This window comes from Hyperoodon ampullatus (assembly GCF_949752795.1).
Source record: "Hyperoodon ampullatus genome assembly, chromosome: 5".
NCBI lineage: Eukaryota > Metazoa > Chordata > Mammalia > Artiodactyla > Ziphiidae > Hyperoodon > Hyperoodon ampullatus.
In genome coordinates, this window is record NC_136918.1 from 144,260,127 (window position 1) to 144,279,190 (window position 19,064).

General features: G+C 59.1%; 1 protein-coding gene across 1 annotated transcript; it reads left to right on the forward strand.

Annotated features, from left to right (window-relative positions):
* Positions 1-1,101: 1,101 nt before the first annotated feature.
* On the forward strand, positions 1,102-17,900 carry RRP1 (ribosomal RNA processing 1; the record flags this gene model as incomplete). Its single annotated transcript, XM_079704876.1, has 13 exons — positions 1,102-1,234; positions 2,437-2,519; positions 3,926-3,983; positions 5,707-5,792; positions 7,252-7,317; positions 9,691-9,816; positions 9,904-9,968; positions 10,177-10,313; positions 13,091-13,179; positions 13,831-13,928; positions 14,095-14,114; positions 15,019-15,129; positions 17,377-17,900. The coding sequence occupies 13 exons, from the start codon at positions 1,102-1,104 to the stop codon at positions 17,601-17,603; spliced, it is 1,299 nt and encodes a 432-aa protein (XP_079561002.1). The 3' UTR covers positions 17,604-17,900.
* Between the last annotated feature and the right edge of the window lie 1,164 nt (positions 17,901-19,064).

Below are 19,064 nucleotides of genomic sequence, written 5' to 3' on the forward strand. Positions count from 1 at the left end.
CACCAGGGAAGTCCCAAAAAACCCTGGGCTCTGGTCTCTAACAAGCTCCTTCTGACATTTAATGTGTTGTCACAGCTCTTTGCTGGGAAGTTAGCTCGCTCTACAAGCCTTTTCCCTGTGCCTTGAATCCTTTTGCCATAATAAATCATAGCCATGGGTCTTCCTAGCGAATCAATGAATCTGGGCGTCTTGGGTCCGCCTGACACATGGCCCTTTACAGAAAAAGTCTGCTGAGGCCCATTCTACATAAACACCATTGTTAGACCTAAGAAGACAAACAATAATTCTGCAATATAACCTAACCTCTAGTTTCTATGCAAGCTTTCCAGTTGTCCCCCAAATGATTTTTTAGCTTATTTTAAAAAATCAGAGTCCGGTCTAGATTTGTATATTGCATCCCCTCCTTTACACATGCTTCACCCATTCCTTCGTTCATGACACTGTGAAGCGATGCGGACTGTCCCAGATCGGGTTCGCGATTCCCTCCTCATGCCCCGTGCGCGGCCTTCCTGTGTCCAGAGGCCAGGCGCGGACCTACAGGCTGGACGAGGCTGCCCCATGGGTGATGCTGCCGCAAGGTGGGGTACCGGCCGACGGCGTCAGGACACTGCGGGCGGGGGCGATACTCTCGTACCCCCCCGCCCCCCGGCGTCGTGGCATTTTGTGATGACCTTGGCTGACCCAACATTCACTGGATTCACTGGGGGCTTTCCTCTGCCTGTGCTCGCTGGCGTTCTTTGCTAAAGAAGTGCCTTCCCTCAGCAGCCGGGGGGAAACTACGGCACCGCCCCCCCACTCCCCAAAGGCGGGCAAACGCTAATGACCTCCTTTTAATTGCCTGTGTCCAGAGTGACTGACTATCCGCCAAGGCAGAGCCAGATGGATTTGTCATTCCGGGCCCGGCCACTAGAGGGCGGTGGCGTGCGGCCCGGGCGAGGCCGGCGCGGGCGCGTGACGTCACGCTGAGTCCAAGAGAGGCCGGCGCGGGCGTGTGATGTCACGCTGCGCCTGGGAGAAGCCGGCGCGGTCGTGTGACGTCACGTCGTGCGCCCAGGCGAAGTGGTGGGGTGGCTGATACCCTGGGGTCTCGGCGCGGTTGCCATGGGTCCGCGGGTGCAGCTCCCGCCAGAAATCCAGCTGGCGCAGCGCCTGGCAGGGAACGAGCAGGTGACCCGAGACCGGGCGGTGAGGAAACTTCGGAAATACATTGTCGCCAGGACTCAGCGGGCCGAAGGTGGGCTCGGGGTTGGCGGCATGTGGGCGGGGGCGCCTCGGCTGACGGGCTGGGTGGGGGGCGCGGGGCGGCCACCCGGGCTAGGGGACCTCCCAACCTCGTGGAGTCTCCACGTGGTCGCGCTGAGTGGGAGGGGCCCGCGGCAATGCTTCCACTCGTCCCCCGCTTCCCGCTCGTGCTCCCGCCTGAGCGCTTGGCCCTCCGCCCCTTCCCCACCTTGGCTGCCCTGAAGGTGCGCGGCGCTCACCTCCTGCTGCAGTGGGCACGTGTCCCTATGCGGAGGCTCCCCTCCCCAGCCCCTTGTTTCCTCTTCGCAGTTAAGACCTGCCTTCCTCTGGGAACCGGTCCCCGCAACAGCCCATATATCCCGCTATCCCTGCTACTCACTGTTTGGGCACCCTGTGTTTTTTCCTCAGAGCGGCATTTATCACTGTTGGTAGTCTTTTTCTTGTGTAATTATTGGGTTATCGTCTGAGTTTCACGTAGTGTACAGTCCTCAGAGAACATGCTTCCTAAGTGATTCTCAGAATGTGGGTCTCAAAACGTGGCCCCCATCAGCAGCTTCGGCATCACCTGGACATTTGTTAGAAATGCAGATCCTTGGGTCCCATCCCCGTACTGCTGAATCAGAAACTCTGACAAGTGGGCCAGAAATCCGTTTTAAGAAACCTTCTGGGTGATGGGCTCCTGTTGCTGTCTGAGAACCACTGCTCTGGAACAGGGTGCCCGACACGTAGTTAGGACCTCAGTACATACTCGTTGGGTGATTTTATATGTTCAGTATCTGCCTTCATAACGACCCTGAATGAGGTAACTTGTAATTTTAAAATTTGAAAAGTGCACAAAGCCCAGGTGTAACGCCGGGTGAATTGTTGCCAACAGACTCACCTGAGTAGGCACCATCCAGACCAGGAAATGGTGATTCACTCAATTTTGAATCTACAGAAATGGAGTACAGCACCTGTTACTTGTAGATTCTCGGTAAATGTTTATTGAATGAATGAAATGACAGTTATCTGGGGGAGTCCTTCCAGCCACAGGCCCAGCAGGTTCTGAGCTGGGAGGATGGCTTGAGAGGGAGGGCCAGGTACCTTTACAGTAGGATGACTTTGGTCTAATTCAGGCGTTCACATTTCTCTGGCTGTGTTCTGGCACTCAAAAGTTGGGTTCATCTGTTCTGAGTGTTGCTGTTTTTGGTGCAGGTGGTTTCACTCATGACGAGCTGCTGAAGGTGTGGAAAGGACTGTTCTATTGTATGTGGATGCAGGACAAGCCACTCCTCCAGGTGAGTGCCTGGGAGGGTACAGAAGGAGCTGGGGCAGCGGTGACAGTGGGAGGACAGGCGAGCACGTTGGCGACCCTCATTTTACTACTGCAGACACGCTGGGCAGAGTTTTACAGCTTCGCTACTTTTTTTGCTTTTAATGGCCAGAGGGGCCAGGGCCTTGGGTTGGAGTGAGTCTTGCGCTTGCTGAGTTGAGCACCGCAGCAACACTGTTGAATGCCAGTGTACGTCATGGCTGAAAACCGGCTTGTCTGTTCTGTGTTTGTCAGAGATGGCAAATAAGTGCTGAAATGCTGGAAACCAGGGGACGGAATTCAAGTCTTCTGAGACAAGTATTTTTTCTCCTAGCCTTTTTTTTTTTTTTTTTTTTTTTTTTGCGGTACACGGGCCTCTCACTGTTGTGGCCTCTCCCGTTGCGGAGCACAGGCTCCGGACGCGCAGGCTCAGCAGCCATGGCTCACGGGCCCAGCCTCTCCGCGGCATGTGGGATCTTCCCGGACCGGGGCACGAACCCGCGTCCCCTGCATCGGCAGGCGGACTCTCAACCACTGCACCACCAGGGAAGCCCTGCTAGCCTTTTTTAGAAAAACAGACTTTATTCTTTAGAGCAGTTTTGGGCTCACAGCAAAATGAGAGGAGGAGCTACTGAGGTTCCTCATGTGCCTCCTGACCCCCCACAAGCACAGCCTCCCCAGTTATCACCCGTACCAGAGCAGGACCTGTGTCCCCGTCCATGGACCTACGTGACACGTGATCATCACCCAGAGTCCATAGCTTACCTTAAGGTTCACTCTTGGTGATGTACAGCCCGTGGGTTTGGATAAATGTACAATGACGTACGTCATCATTATGGTATTTTACAGAGCACTTTCACTGCCCTAAGATACTAGCCTTTTTAGAAGTGTTTCCCAGTGGGAATTGTTTACTGTTCAAAATCACCTGGGTGGTGACGGTACTTACTTAAAATGCAGATTCCTGCACTGTATTCCACGCCTGATAAACTAGAAGCTCTCAGGGGAGGCTCTGGAATCGTCTGTTTAGCCAGTGCACCGGGTGATGCCTGGCACAGTGACACAGGCAGGCAGCTGGTAACTTGCAGGGGTCTCATCAGCCCCCTTTCTGCTGGCCAGGTGGCTGTGTGCTCCCAGGCTCCTGCTCTCCCGCCCCTTCCTGTCAGCCTCCGTTGCTCAGGGTTCAGCGTCGGTCATGCGGGCGGTCCCTGCCCTTGCTTGTTGTGAGGTCCTGTGGGCCCTGGCCTTCAGGGGAGGCCTCTCGCGGCCAGTGTGAGACTTGCAAACCCCAAGCCCGCTGGGCTGCGAGGCCCCATGGAGCCAGATCCCGCGACGAGGATCCTTGCTGCTGTTGCTCGTTGCTGTAGGATCACGTTTGTTCTGTTTCCTGCGCAGGAAGAACTTGGCAGGACCATTTCCCAGCTCATCCACGCTTTCCAGAGCACAGATGCACGTGAGTATCCCCGCCGTGGTCGCGCCAGCCCCCGGACGTGAGGCCTGCGTTCTGAGAGCGGGAGTGAGGGCCCCGTCCCGGCTGGCGTCTGCTGGTGCTGACGTGGGAGATGCTCTTCTGTTTGTCCTGCACGTGTTTGCTCACTTGCCCAGAGTAGACGCAGTTCAGGAGTCTAGAGGGCTAACCCTTATATTTCAGAATTGCAGGGGAAGGCGGTGTAGTGTCAGCAGCTGTCTGACTGGATCTCACCTGATGGTGGTGGGGCTCCTGCAGAGCCTCTTTCTGACTCTTGTGTTCTCGTTCTGACCAACTTCAACCGTTCTCATCCCTGCGGCCTGCCCGTTGTGTCTTTAGAAATCCTGATGTCTAGACCCTGGTCCCATTAGGTCAAGCTCTGGGGGTGGGGCCTGGGCGCTAGCATCTGCGACACCCCCTACCCTGCTCCGAGGGCAGCTAGGGCTGGGCAGCATTGCTGGCATGGACCCCGGGACCGTTGCTGGTGGTGCCCCAGCTGTGTGGGTGGGTTTAGTTCAGTTATGCTTAAGCTGGCAAAGTAGTCAAGAGTAGGGAGTGTGCAGTTACAGTAACTACTTTCTCCATTCGGGAGAGTCTCTTAACTGCATTTGAGTAATCACTGGAGGAGATCCATTCTCTATAACTTTTACTTTCTAAGAACCTTCAGAAGCATTTCTGTGCTCAATAGAAGGCCAGGTACAGAGCGTTCACTTGGTGACGCTTGAATGAGGTAGTGAATGCAGGCCTGTCCTGTGGAAGATAAGAGGTGCCCTCTGGGGACTTCCCTGGTGGTCCAGTGGGTAAGACTCCGTGCTCCCAAGGCAGGGGGCTCGGGTTCTGTCCCTGGTCAGATCCCACGTGCTGCAATAAGAAGTCCACATGCCACAATGAACAACCCGAGCGCCGCAACTGAGAGCCGGTGCAAGCAAAATAATAAATAAATAAATATTAAAAGAAGAGGTGGGGGGCCCTTTGTGTCCCGAGGTCAGGGCGCCAGCAGGGTTGGGCTCTCCCGAGGGTTCTCTCCTGGGCGTGCAGACGGCCGTCTCCTGTGTCCTCACGTGGTTGTCCCTCTGTGTGTCTGTGTCCTGATCTCCTCTTAGCAACACGGTCAGATGGGATTAGGACCACCCGGTGACCTTTTATCTTAACCGCCTCTGTGAAGACTGTGTCACATCCCGAGGGGTTGGGGGTTAGGGATCAGGGTGTGGGCCGGGGACCTGGTTGAGCCCGTAGCACACCGGTTCTGACATACTGTTATTGGCAGGGTTTTGTGTTTGATCAGGTCGGTGGATTCAGTGGGGCGAGTGCTGGGGCAGGGCGTGGGTGCCGGGCAGGGTCCTTAGCCCCAGCCGAGGTGGGGCAGTGGCAGTGGTTGTGTGGGGAGGAGCGGCCTGAGCGCTGCTTCTCGGGCTGGGGGCTTCGAGTGCTCTTTGCCTGATCTTCAGAGGATGTGGCTTCAGTTTGCGGTTGTAGCTGGGATTTGCTTTTCTTTCCAAGGTTCCTAAAAGCCCCGTTTTTAAGCCAAATCCATAGCACCGCTCTCAGCTCAGCACCCCCGGGCTCAGCACCCCCGAGGCCGGTGCCATGTGACGTCCTGACAGGGCTTCTTCACGGTCTCTCCCCTCCCCTCCCCTCCCCTCCCGAGGCAGCTGCCGCTTTCCCCTGCCCACCCCCCGACTCTCTTCTGGCCTTTTCTTTCCACCAGAGCACCTGTTCCTTCAGACATTCTGGCAAACCATGAACCGCGAGTGGATGGGCATCGATAGGCTGCGCCTGGACAAGTTCTACCTGGTGAGGAAGCTGCCTGCTCCCCACCGGGGTCCCTGCGGTGCTGGGGCACGGCGTCCAGCATCCCGGCCCCTGAGTCCCCCACTGCCCCAGCAGTGCCAAGGACCAAGGCTGCTGGGTGGCGAGCGCCCTGCGGTCTGTTCCCTGTGAGCCTAGTTGGGCCGTGAGCGGAGCGTCGGCCTCACGTGGGGTGCACGTGCTGGGGTTCTGCACACACTGTCGGTTCAGGGGAGGAGGGTCACAGTTGCCCCTGGGGGAGACTCTGTGGCGAAGCCCTTGCTGCTTTGCTGCCATGAAAGCAAAGCTTAGAGCTCGGGCCCTGGACAGAGACCCCTGGGTCTGCTCGTGGGGGGCCAGCTTTGGAAGGTGTTTTTCTCTGGGCAGGGACAGTTTATGTAATAGCGTGCAGAATCTTCCTTGTCTTTTTCCATTCCTGCGCTGCATTCTGGTGAATTTAGGTCATTGATTTGCGCTCAGAAATGCAGGAAAAACTGGACTGTGTCTTGCTGCTGCCCCTGTTGAGCTGCAGCTTTGTTACTGCACTGGTGTCCCCTGGGCCTGGGGACAGTCCCCAGATGAGTGCTGCTGTCTGAGAGCAGGTGGCCCGATGCAGACACTGGATGGGGCAGCAGCCAGGCCTCGCTGAGCACAGGTCCCCGTGATCTGCCCCTCAGGCCGGCCACCCGCTCCGTCTTGGTCCAGGGTTATGCGGTCCCCACGTGTGTGATGTCAGGTGCTAGTGAGGACAGCTGGTGGGCGAGCACAGGGCTCCGGAGAGAAGGAGGACGGCGTGTGGACAGGCGGGGCGCCGGGCTCTGCACGGTTACAGAACGCCCGCTCATAATTCAGAGGGGCTGTGTCCCAGGATGCAGTGCTGGGCCTTAGGTCGGGGGTTCTGCTGCTGTCTGCGGCCTGTTTCCCACGACCCCCCTGTGGCCACGTCTGGCAGTGCAGCCCTGCTCTAGAGGCTGGTCCTCCTGGCGGCACCGCAGGTGTCCTCTGTCGCCTTTCACCACTACGGGTCCCCCCTGCAGGCTTGTTGGGTTCATGCTGGCAAGTAGGGAAACCGGGCAGTCAGCCACTGTGCCGGGGATTGTGGGCAGAGAAGGAAACTGGTTTCTCCCTCGGGTGGGGAGAAGCTCAGGGGACTCAGAGGAAACAGTCTCCGGCGCAGACCTGGTGTTTCCGAGGCTCCGCTCTCCTGGGGGAGCTCCACGTCATCCCATTTTCACTCTGGAAACAAGCCCATCCTTCGTAGCTGCCGATTGTGGTGTGTGGTCACTCCCCGTGTCCCTGCTGTGAGCCCGACGTCCTGCTGCTATTGGGAGACTGGGTGCCTCCCACAGGCCCAGGTCCCCAGCAGCTCTCCAGGGCCTGCCATGTGCAGTGGGGTTCCCAGACGACCCGGGGCAGAGGGGAGGTCTGGGTGGTGCCACTAACGGGGTCCCCTCCTGTGCCACAGCTCATGCGGATGGTCCTGCACGAGTCACTGAAGGCCCTGAAGACACGCGGATGGGACGAGAGGTCAGTGTCCCAGAGTGGCCTGCGGCAGCCTGTGCCACTCGGGCCGGTCTGGGTCTCTCCTCATTTGTCAGTTGAAGGCTGACTTAGTGCTGGAAACAAAGGCATTTTTAAAATTACGTTTGAGCACGTGTTCGTGGGAACGTTTGTTTCAGCCTCGACGGTGAGTTGTTACTGGATCAGAACTAAGCCCTCACCAGAGGAGGCGCCGCTGAGCAGCTGTTCTTGTAAAACGTGGCACCTTCAGCTCGTTAATCAGCGGTCATTGCTCTCAGCTCTACGAATACTTGAGCCGTCCAGACTTCACATGTTTGACAGCGGTGCTTGTGTGTGTCCCTCCAAACTGTAAGGGCCTGTGTTTTCTGGCTCACCTCAGGCCTGCCCTGGCACCTGGCGGCTGGGGGGGATCCTCAGGTCGGGCCGGGCTAGGCTCTGCGGAGTCTTAGCTCCTCCCACAACCCCTCCTGGAGACCAGGCAGGGGCGGGGCTCCTGCAGCCTGGACCTGCTCCTTCGCCTGAGGCTCTGCATCCAGGTTACAGCAGCAGGTTTCCAAACCCCCCGGGGGCAGTCTGAGATCACAACAGAAAGTGGGTTTCTGAGCATTTACATTTTAAGGTTTTTGGAATTAATTAAAATTTTAAAAAAACCTTTTTTCTACTTATGAGAGTGATGGATGTTCATTATAAAGAACTCAGGAAACTTTTTATAAACACTGAAAAGCAATTTTAACTCCAGCAGACAATTACTTTTTAAAAAAATATATATACCTATATTTTTTATGGCTGCGCTGTGCAGCTTGTGGGATCTCAGTTCCTCGACCAGTGACTGAACCCGGGCCACGGCAGTGAAAGCGCGGAATCCTAAGCACTGGGCTACCAGGGGACTCCCCGACAATTATTGATACTTTTAAAGTGGTGCCTAATTGCATGGTCCACAAGTGGTGTCGCACACGCTTATTTATTTTACTGAGAATGTGTCAAAAACATCTCACATCACTGTCCTGATGCTGCGTGATTTGGGGAGGGCGGGCACTGGGGGAGAGGGCTTAGAAACAGTATATTTTGAATTGGTTTGTGATGAAAACGTGATGGTAAAGGAGTTTATTTTTAGGCCCAAGGATAATAAATCTAGGACCCAGATGCCAAAATAGCTGCCAGACTAGAGAATGCAGCTTACGGCCATGTTATTCTAGGACTTCCTCGTTTTCTGAATAGCAGAGTTAAACTCTTAGTCCCTGGCCTAACAGCCCCCCTGCCCCCATAAAAGGTCAGCAGGATTTGGACTGCAGTCACTGGAATTACTGATCTAGGCTGAGAATGACCGTGGGGAACTCTACATTTTAGGCAAGGGGCCTCTTTTAGTGATTTTCATCCTTAAAGTTCTCTGAAGACCTGAGGCCGGGAGTCTCGCTCATTTCCGGATTTAGGACTGTGTTATCTGGGGGGTGGCTAGTGACTGAAGCGGGGTTCAGTGTTAAAGGGACGGTTTTGTTTCTGTTAATTTTGGGGGCGTGGTTGTTACCATGAAGGTAGTTCCATCCTCGTTGTCACTAGTAGTTCAGTGCAGAGATCCTTTTGAGGAAACCGGTAACGTCCCACTGCCCTGGGATAACCAGCCCTGCTCGCTGTATCTGCTCTTCTAGCCCTTTTCCGTTCTGAAGAGTAGCAGGCTGTAAGTGTAACATTTTTGTCCGTGTGAATGTGGCTGTTGTCAGCAGCCTGGCAGAGGAGGTCCCTGGCCCCTGGCCTGCCTCCCTTCTGCTGAGCCGTGGAAGACACCCTGGTGTTGCCAGCATCAGCATTGTCCAGGGAGCTTTTTGAAGGATACATGCTTTACAGGTCAGGTATCTGTATATTAACGAGCACCCAGGAGTTTCAGGTGCGTCTGGGCCACTAACAACCGGTCTCTGGAGCTCTCTGATCTGGGATTCCCCAGGCCTCTGAGACAGGTGAGACCCACGTGCCTGGGTGAGGTCTGATGTGACGTGTGACCATCCACAGGCCCGGTCCAGCAGGACCCGGGAGGCAAACTCGTCCCCTTCTCTGGCCTCCATCTCCCTTTGCGTTTGCTCTGTCCTGGTGAGCCTTCCCGCACAGTTCCCAGCGGGGACAGTAGGGACACCAGACACGGTGGGCTCTTGCTCTATAGCCGAGGCTCAGCCCTGCTGTGTGTCGTGGTCCTGGCCGTTGCCCGTGGATCCATACTCGCAGGGGTCCTTTGTGCCGGCACAGACCCAGGTCATCGGGTCTTCCTGTATTGGTGGGCGGGGCGTCTGCCTGTGACTGTGTCCCGTCAGAGCCCCCCGCTCAGGCAGCGTGAACCCGTCGCCTTGTTGCCCCTCGTGCTGCTGCTGGACTTGCCTTTTCTTTCCCCAGACAGACCGAGCAGCTGCTGGAGCTGCTGATGACGGAGATCCTGCACCCCGACAGCCAGGCCCCCAGCGGAGTGAAGAGCCACTTCATCGAGATCTTCCTGGAGGAGCTGACCAAAGTGGGCGCCCACGAGGTAGGTGTAGGCGGCAGGGTGAGGGCGGCAGCCGGGCTGCTCGGGTGCCTGCGGCCCAGGAACCGAGCCCCCGCACTGTCCCCACAGCTGACGGCGGACCAGAACCTCAGGCTCATTGGGCCCTTCTGCACGGTTGCCGCCCGGACTCAGGAGTGAGTGTGGTTCCCTCCTGCTCGCCTCTTCTGTTCTGCTGAGTCCCCAAGGGGGGCTGCCCTTAGGAAATGCTGTGTGCCCATGGCGGGCCAGCAGGGGGGCCAGCGGGGCTGAGGGGCTGGGGTCAGGAGAGACGGGCACGGGGAGGCGGAGTTTCTTCCCGGAGGGTCCAGCCTGACGGGTGGCTGTGGTGCGGCTGCCCTTTAGCTCCCTGGTTTTGCACAACATCACCCGAGGCATCTTTGAGGCGATTGTGGAACAGGCCCCGCTGGCCATCGAGGATCTCATGAAGGAACTGGAGGAGGAGCAGGATGGGGACGCGCCGTCCAGGGAGCCCCCTGAAGGTGAGGGCCGCGCTCATCGGGACGACGGGCCTGTCCTGCTCTGAGCCCGCGGTGGCTCTGCGGGAGCCCGGCCTTCGTCTCCTGCCCCGTCCCCTCGATTCTGCCCTCCCCACCAGAGTCTGTTCTCAGCTCTGCAGCCAGGGTCACCTTGGGAACAAGCACACGTGTCCACTCCCCTAACCCGTGCCCCGTGGCCGTCCGTGTCCTCATGACTTCCCGGGCTCTGCTGCTGCCCCGGGGCGTCTGCCCTGTTCTCCCCTCCCTGGCAGGGTCTCTGCCCTCTGTCCCTCCAGGCCCTACCCCGACCGCCCTGTTTAAAGTGCAGCCTCCCAGCCCCTACCCTGCCTCGCTCACTGGGCGTTTCCATGGTGATTCTCACTTTCTGGCGTAAGTCACTTGAAGTTACATAAATCACTTGTTCATCTTTCTGGCCTGGCTTCCGCCACCGGATGTCAGCTCTGCCAGGACGGGGACCGTTGACCATGCTGTGTACCGGGTGTTCGGAGCAGCACCTGGCACGGAGGAGGCGCCCGCTAGGTCGCGCTGGATGAGTGAGTGGGTGGGTGGGTGACTGAACGAGTAGAAGGTGGCACTTGTGAGCATCCCCCTGAAGCCTCTGGGGGCAGGGCCCGTGGGCTCCGCATCAGTGGTGTGCAGTCTGGCCTGTCCACCTGGATGCTAAAGTGGGTCTTCGTGGGACGCCAGCTGGTCTCGTGACTGTCCTCCGGGTGACCTGTGCACTGTGTCCTGTGGCTTCAGGGGTGTGTGTTGTCCACCAGCTTCAGGACTTTTCTGCTGTTGCCTTTTGTCGTGGTAAAATACACGTAACGTAAGGTTTGCCACTGTGACCATGCGTACGCACTTGTTGTGCAGCCATCACCGCTGTCCATCCACAGAACTTTCCACCTTCCCAAAGTGAAGCTGTCCCCGTTCAACACTCCCTGTTCCTCCCTCTGCCCAGCCCAGCTCCTGGCACCCAGCGTTCCGCCTCCTGCCTCTGTGAACCTGACTGTTGACGCCTCTGTGGTTCATGTCAGTAGGATCAGACAGTGCTTGTGCTTGTGTCTGTCTCATTTCACTCAGCGTGACACCTTCAGGGCTCATCCACGCCGTGTCACATGTCAGAACGTTCCTCCTTTCTGAGGCCTAATGATATTCCATCGTATGTATTTCACATTTTGTTCTCCATTCATTGTTAGATGGAGTCTTGGGTTGCTTCCATGTTTTAGCTGTTGTGGTTAATGCTGCTATGAACGTGGGTGTACAGATATCTGTTTTGAGACCCTGCTTTCAATTCTTTTTGGTCTATACCCAGAAGTGGAATTGCTGGATCACATGGTACTTCTGTGTTTAACTTTTTAGGAACTGCCATACTGTTCTCCATAGCGGCTGCATTGTTTTACATTCCCCCCAGCAGTGCACAAGGGTTCCAGTTTCTCCACACCCTCACCAGTGTTTGTTGTTGTCTTTTTTTGGTAGTGGCCATCCTCACAGGTGCTAAGTAGTATCATCGTGGTTTTGATTTGCATTTCCCTAATGATTATTGGGAACACCTATTCATGTGTTTATTGGCTGCCCATATATCTTTGGAGAAATGTCTGTTCAAGTCCTTTGCCCATTTTTGAATCAGATTTTTTTGTTGTTGAGTTTTAGGAGTTCTTTCTATATCCTGGATAATAACCCCTCCCCAGATACCTGATTTTCCGGTATCTTCTACCGCTCTGTGGGTGGCCTTTTTACTCTGTTGCTAGTCCCTTTTGATGCACAAAATTTTAAGTTCTTATCAAGTCTGGTTTGTCTAATTTTTCTTGTTACCTGTGCCTTCAGCATCATATCCAAGAAATCGTGGCCAAATCCAATCTCCTGAAGTTTTTGCCCTACGTTTTCCTCTGAGTTTTATTGTTTCTTTAGGTCTTTGATCCATTTTGAGTTAATTTTAGTATATGGTGGTAGGTAAGGGTCCAACTTCCTTCCTCTGCATGTGAATGTCCAGTGCCCCCCCCCACCGTTTGTTGAAGGGACAGTCCTTTCCCCACTGGCCGGTCCTGTGCCCGCGAGGAAGGTAGTTTGATGGTAGAAGCGAGGGCTGACTTCTGTGGCCTCTGACTCCCGTGCCCTTGCTGGCGCGGCCCTGGGCTTTCTCGTCGGTCAGCACCCCGGCCACACTGTCCGGCCGTCTTGGACGTCCTTCCTGGCCCTCCCTTCCCCTCCCCCTCTTCCTCAGTAGCCCGAGGCGCCGGCACAGGCTGACCCAGGGGCCCATGGCGGCCTAGGGCCTGCCTGCAGCCTTGCTGTCCTCATTCTGTGCCACACATGCCTGTGCCTCTCGGCCAGCTGTTGACCGAACCTGTCTTCTGTAGGTGGTGATGTCAGGGCCCCAGATGTCTGGCCAGCGAAAGCTTCCTCACCCGAAGCTTCATCTCCCGTTGCCCCTCAATCCAGGCTGCCCCGTGGCTGGACCAGCCACCTTTCTTCCTCATCCTGGGACTTCTGGCCCTGCGATTGCTGCCTAAGATGCCCACTCATGATCCCCTCCTGGTTTCACTTTTTGGACTGGTCGGGCCCCACCTTCTCTGGGACGGCTCCCTCGTTTCCAGGCCAGTGTGGGCACTGCAGCCCTCAGGGGGAGGCCGTCAGTGCCCCTGCTATCCCGTGCTGTGGGCTCCCCTGCCCAGGTGTGGGCCCTGGCAGGCAGGGCTTCTGGTTCCCAGGTGCTGGGGCCCCGTGACACCTGCGGCACCAGGCGTGTCTGAGTCCCTGGGGCCCTTTCATTCTAGGGTCCGTCAGTGGGGCTGAGCCTGACGCGGGCCAGGAGCAGGTGGGGGACGACGAGGAGGAGGAGGACGGCGCCGGCACCATCCTCCAGGTGGGTGGCCGGGCTCCACGTGGGCTGAGCTCCCGGCCTCTGGAAGGCAGAGCAGGATGGCATCCGTCCAGCTGGGACTTGGAGGAACACAGCTGCCCCGGAGCCTCGTCTGCAGAAAGAAGCGCAGATTTGTTGAAAGTGGAGTTGGGGGCTGGGTGCCGGGAGGCTGGGCTCCGGCTTCACTGCTCGACAGCCGCCCCAGGTCTGCCTGCAGCTCGCGGGGCCGCCAGGGTGGCGTGTGCTGAGTCGGGGGTCAGAGCTCAGCAGACAGGATCTGTGACTTCAGGCGAGTGGGACACGTAGGGTCCTTCCTGATACATTTCAGAAGTTGATTACTTGATACATTAATAAGATTTTAGGTAGCCTGGGTTAAATTTATCAGATTAATTTTACTCGTTTCTCCCGGAGGGTTTACAGTTGTGCAGAGGCTCACCTTGCGGCCCCTCGTGATCCACTGGGCGGCGCTGCCCTGGAGCATCTGCTGCCGTGTGTGCTGGGGACAGCGTTTGCAGGGGAAGGGGGGAGCAGCGGGGGACCTTGGGGCACAGCCTTGGCGTGTGGTCCTCGTGCTCTTTCTCTATGTTGGTTCCCATCCTGGGAGCACCTGCGGGGGGCTGACTTTGGCCTCCATGGTGTCTGTCTGTGAAACAGTTCGACTACGAGGCCATTGCCAACAGACTGTTCGAGATGGCCAGTCGCCAGGACACCCCTCCGCAGAACCGGAAGCGCCTCTACAAAGTGATCCGGAAGTGAGTAGCCCCGGGCCCTCCGCTGTGTCCGCGCCCCTCTGCTCTCTGGTGGCCTCAGCCAGTTGGGAGGGCAGCCGTCTTCAGAGCTCGGGCGTGAAGGGGCTTCCCGGGGGCGGCTCCCCCTTCTCCAGAGGCCATGGCGGGTGACCGTCTCTCGTTCTTTCAGGTTGCAGGCCCTCTCGGAAGGTGAGCATTGGGCCGCCAGGCCTAGCCGGCATCTTGTCCTCTTGGGAGTGGATCGGGTGGCGTGTTCTCGCACAGCGTGGATGGGTGCACAGAGGCCAGAGGTGGTGTTTCTCTGGGGGAGGCAGGCTGCGGGCCTCAGCGGCCCTTGTCCTAGTGAAGCCCGGGGGATCTCAGGGCTGAGTGTGCGGGAGGGGCTGACCTGGCACCCAAGAACCTGCATTTCCAGTAAGTGCCCAGGCCTGCCGCCCTGCTGCTTGGCGCTGCAGCGCCCAGCTCCACTTCTCGGTGTGTGGCTGGTGGAGCCGGCGTGGCTTGTTCTGAAAGGCCGTTTCCTAGAAGGTTTAAGATAGAAGATGTAAGCGTTTTTCCCCCAACATTTCATTATAAAAAATTTTAGACACGTGGCAAAGTCGTAAAGGACGTTACAGCGCATACCTGCATGTCCGCCACCTCGGTTCCGCCATCAGTTTAGTGGCCTTGTTTTCCCGTGTTTCTGCCTCCCCCCGCCCACCCCTCAGTCAGGTTGTGCTCCCAAATACTTCATGCTGGGGTAGTGTTTTTTAGGTGAAATGTACGTTCAGTGGAACGCACGAATACTGGGTGCATCTGGTGGGCTTAGACGGACGCACACACCTGTGTGACTCAAACTCACCGGGACCCAGAACGGTCACCTGCCCCTTTCCAACATAAGCGTCTGTAGGATGGAGCGAGACGTGTCCCAGCGCTCCAGGAACCGGCTCTTCCGGGCGCCGTCTGTTGCTGCCCAGGGAGCTGCCCGCAGCTGTGGCGGAGTCCGGCCGGGGCCTCCTTGCCCGCAGCTCGCGGCCGTGGTGCTGGTGGCAGTGGACGCACAGACCGTAGCCTCTCAGCCCACAGCCTCCTGACGGCCCGCCTTGGTCTTTAGGCCTCTTCCCTGAGGACGACATCCCAGAAAAAGCCTACAGGAATCCACGGGGTGGGAGACGGGTGAGGATGAAGAAGCGCTTGTATGAATCCCAGCTGCAGAGCAAGATAGGTAGGCCTGGCGGGCGGGCTGCTGGCTGGGGCTTCGTTACCTGCGTTCTGTCCTCCACGCTCATGTCGCCTGTGACTGAGGCCTGTTTCCAGGCGTGATTCCCCCTCCCCAGCCTGCTGCTCCGCAGCGCCCACTGCCCCTGTGTCCTGGAGATGTGGCGCCCTGGCCCCGACGCCCCGCTGCTCGGGGGCTGTTTCTGCTGCCTGGCCCCTGGGCCACTCCCTGTGTTCCCTGCTCTCCTTCCCTGTGGCTCCGGTCTGGTGCCTCTTCTTGACCCTTTTCCATCTTTGATCTGACCTGGTCCGTGCCTCCACTTGCACCTCCCGTGGCGTCCTCCAGGGGGCCCCTCAGCTCGCTGCGCTCTCCTCCTTGATTTTAGAGGCTTCCCCGTCTCCCGTCTTCCCTCCCCTCCCCCCTCCCGTCTCCCCTCCCCTCCCCCCTCCCGTCTCCCCTCCCCTCCCCCCTCCCGTCTCCCCTCCCCTCCCCCCTCCCGTCTCCCCTCCCCTCCCCCTCCCGTCTCCCCTCCCCTCCCCCCTCCCGTCTCCCCTCCCCTCCCCCCTCCCGTCTTCCCTCCCCTCCCCCCTCCCGTCTCCCCTCCCCTCCCGGTCTCCCGTCTCCCCTCCCCTCCCCGTCTCCCGTCTTCCCTCCCCTCCCCCCTCCCGTCTTCCCTCCCCTCCCCCCTCCCGTCTTCCCTCCCCTCCCCCCTCCCGTCTCCCCTCCCCTCCCCCCTCCCGTCTCCCCTCCCCTCCCCGTCTCCCGTCTCCCCTCCCCTCCCCCCTCCCGTCTTCCCTCCCCTCCCCCTCCCGTCTCCCCTCCCCTCCCCCCTCCCGTCTTCCCTCCCCTCCCCCCTCCCGTCTTCCCTCCCCTCCCCGTCTCCCCTCCCCTCCCCCCTCCCGTCTCCCCTCCCGTCTCCCCTCCCCTCCCCCCTCCCGTCTGCCCTCCCCTCCCCCCTCCCGTCTCCCCTCCCCTCCCCCCTCCCGTCTTCCCTCCCCTCCCCCCTCCCGTCTTCCCTCCCCTCCCCGTCTCCCGTCTCCCCTCCCCTCCCCCCTCCCGTCTCCCCTCCCCTCCCCCCTCCCGTCTCCCCTCCCCTCCCGTCTCCCGTCTCCCCTCCCCTCCCCCCTCCCGTCTCCCCTCCCCCTCCCCGTCTCCCGTCTTCCCTCCCCTCCCCGTCTCCCGTCTCCCCTCCCCTCCCCCCTCCCGTCTTCCCTCCCCTCCCCCTCCCGTCTCCCCTCCCCTCCCCCTCCCGTCTCCCCTCCCCTCCCCGTCTCCCGTCTCCCCTCCCCTCCCCCTCCCGTCTTCCCTCCCCCTCCCCCTCCCGTCTTCCCTCCTCCTCCCCCTCCCGTCTTCCCTCCCCCTCCCCCTCCCGTCTTCCCTCCCTCTCCCCCTCCCGTCTCCCCTCCCCTCCCCGTCTCCCGTCTCCCCTCCCCTCCCCGTCTCCCTTCTTCCCTCCCCTCCCCCTCCCGTCTCCCCTCCCCTCCCCGTCTCCCGTCACCCCCAGCCCTGTACCCACTGTAGACCACTGGGGCTGCCCCCTGCAGTGGGATGGGCTGTGGCCACAGCACCGAGCGGGGCAGGAGCCAGAGGCACCCCTGGCTGGAAGGGGACACAGAAGAGGGAGAGGTGGTGGCTCCACCCCCCACCTAGACCCCTCCTGTGTCATCTGTGTGTGGTCAACTGGCCCCAAGTCCTGGGGATGCGCCCTTTGAAGGGTCTCTCCATTCACCCCTGCTCCTGCCTGGGCCAACCCTGTCCAGCTCGTTTCACGCCAGGGCCGCTTAGCAGGCGTGGACTGGCTCACATACTCACGCCAGGCTGGGCCCTGGACGCTGACTGTTGGCTGTCACATTGACTGAGAGGCCCGGCCCTGCTTTCCCAGCTGCCCCTTCTGACCAGCGTACCCTCTGGCCCCATGTGCACTGAGCCTGGGCCCGCCCGCCCCAGATGTCCTGCCTTTGCCCAGTTCCCTTTCTTCTTCTGTCCTCGTGCCGGTCGTCCTAAGGCCCACCACCCGGTCAGCCTCCCTGGTGTCAGGAGCCCGAGTAGGTTTCCCTGCCTGACAGCCGTGGAACTCACAGCCTCGCTGGCACAGGCCTCTGTGGGGCCGCCGCGGGTCCACTCCTGAGGCCATTGGTGCCTCTGCTGAGCACTGTGTGTCCTCTGCTGCCCTGGGGCTGGCATCTCAGTCAGCATCACAGCAGTTGGAGCTGGCCTTCTCGACGCCTCGTTTACTAGGCCTTGCCATTTCAGGGAGAGCTGCAGAGGAGGCCTCGTGTCCAGACCCAAGCCCGGCATCCGCGAGGCGGCGCCGGAGCGCAGGGGCTGACCCCGCCGTGCCCCGGGAGCAGCCCGGGGACCGTGGCAGGAGAGGGGCCCCCAGGAGGCGGCGGCGGCCTTGGGCGGGCGCCAGAGCGAAGGCGGCTGGTGGCCAGGCGCCAAAGGCGAAAAGGAAGCGGGCCCTGGAGGGCCAGAAGTGATGTCCGCCGGGCGCTCCGGGACGGATGAGGGGACGGGACAGTCAGGCTGGGTTCCCGAGACTCTGGACACCGACTGCTCCCCGACTTACTGTGTCGGGAAGTGGCAGAGGTCAGGACTGAAGGGGGTTGGGCCCTCACTTAGCGCCTGCGTCCCAGAAAGTGCTGCGGCTGTGCTGACCTCGGTCAGGCCTGCGGACCCCCGGGACTGGAGCCTCCCTGCAGGCGCCCTCCCTGGGCAGGGGACCGGCTGCCCGCTGGATGTCCGTAAATAAAGTGCCACGCGGTGCCTACAAACCAGTCCTGCCCTGGTGCGTTTATGCGGGTTCTCTGGGGGTGTTTGTGTTTTGCATCCGAAGTGTGTTGACGCGGTCCTCAGACATGCTCGGCAAGATGAGGCCGAGGGTTACCAGCATCGTCCGGACGTGCACTTTATCAGCTCGGGCTGGGAGCTGACCGTGAACCGGTGCTGTGGGCCACAACCCCATTGCCTGGGCAGGAGGGTCGGTTCCCTGCCCACCCCTTGTCCGTGACTGAGGCAGATCTGATCTGAGGTCCCTGTGGGCGTCTGCACGCCTCCCCTCGGCTCCTTTGGATTCCGTTTCAGCCCTTGGCCCGAGTCCCAGTTAGATGGAAAATAGAAATGGGACGTAGTGCTGTGTGGGCTCCAGTGGCTCCCAGGCAGGGCTGTGGCCGTGGCGAGGGCTTCCCGGGTGACAGGTGCGTGCCGCCTCAGTCAGCCAGGCCGGCCTCTGCTGGACCGAGGTGTGTGCAGCCCGGCGACAGGCCCAGCCTGGGGGGGACCCGTAGAGGCTGGAGCCGAACCTCAGTTTCCAAAGCCCAGCCGTGTGTGAGCACGGACCCCCTGGAGTAGACGCCCGGGGACCCCATTTTGGTCCAGCTGTGAGGTGGGTGGGGCTGGTGGGGTGCAGGAGTGGGGAGGGTAGTGACAAGTCCCAGAGTCTACGTCCCTTAAAGTTTAAGTGCCTTTCCCCATTGCCGAAAATAATCAGTAAACAATCTACGATAGGAATAGAAAAGAGTTTTATTTGAGCCAGACTGAGGACTATAACCCGGAAGACAGCCTGTCCTAACTCTGAGAACTGCTCTGGAGAAGCAGGGTTTTCAGCACAGTTTTCTGTCCTGTCAGAACAAAGAATGTTAAGTCAGGGGTACATTCCTTCAAGGTTTCAAAAAAAACCAGACCAGCAGGTACACAGCGAGTCGGCGTGGCCTTGGCACCTGGGAGGGAGACTTATCGTCAAAGGAGGACCAGCGCTGGCCTCCCAGGAAGGGAGGCGTTTCATCTTTATGTTTAACGTGGACATTCTTCTGGTCAGTGCGCCCTTTTCTTTAGTAATTACAGCAGACGGACAGTGTGTATTTGATAGGCCACAAACAGGCTGTTCTAGTCAGCATCAAATGCAAGTTAGCTCATGCATAAGCCAGAACGACTTCCCCAGG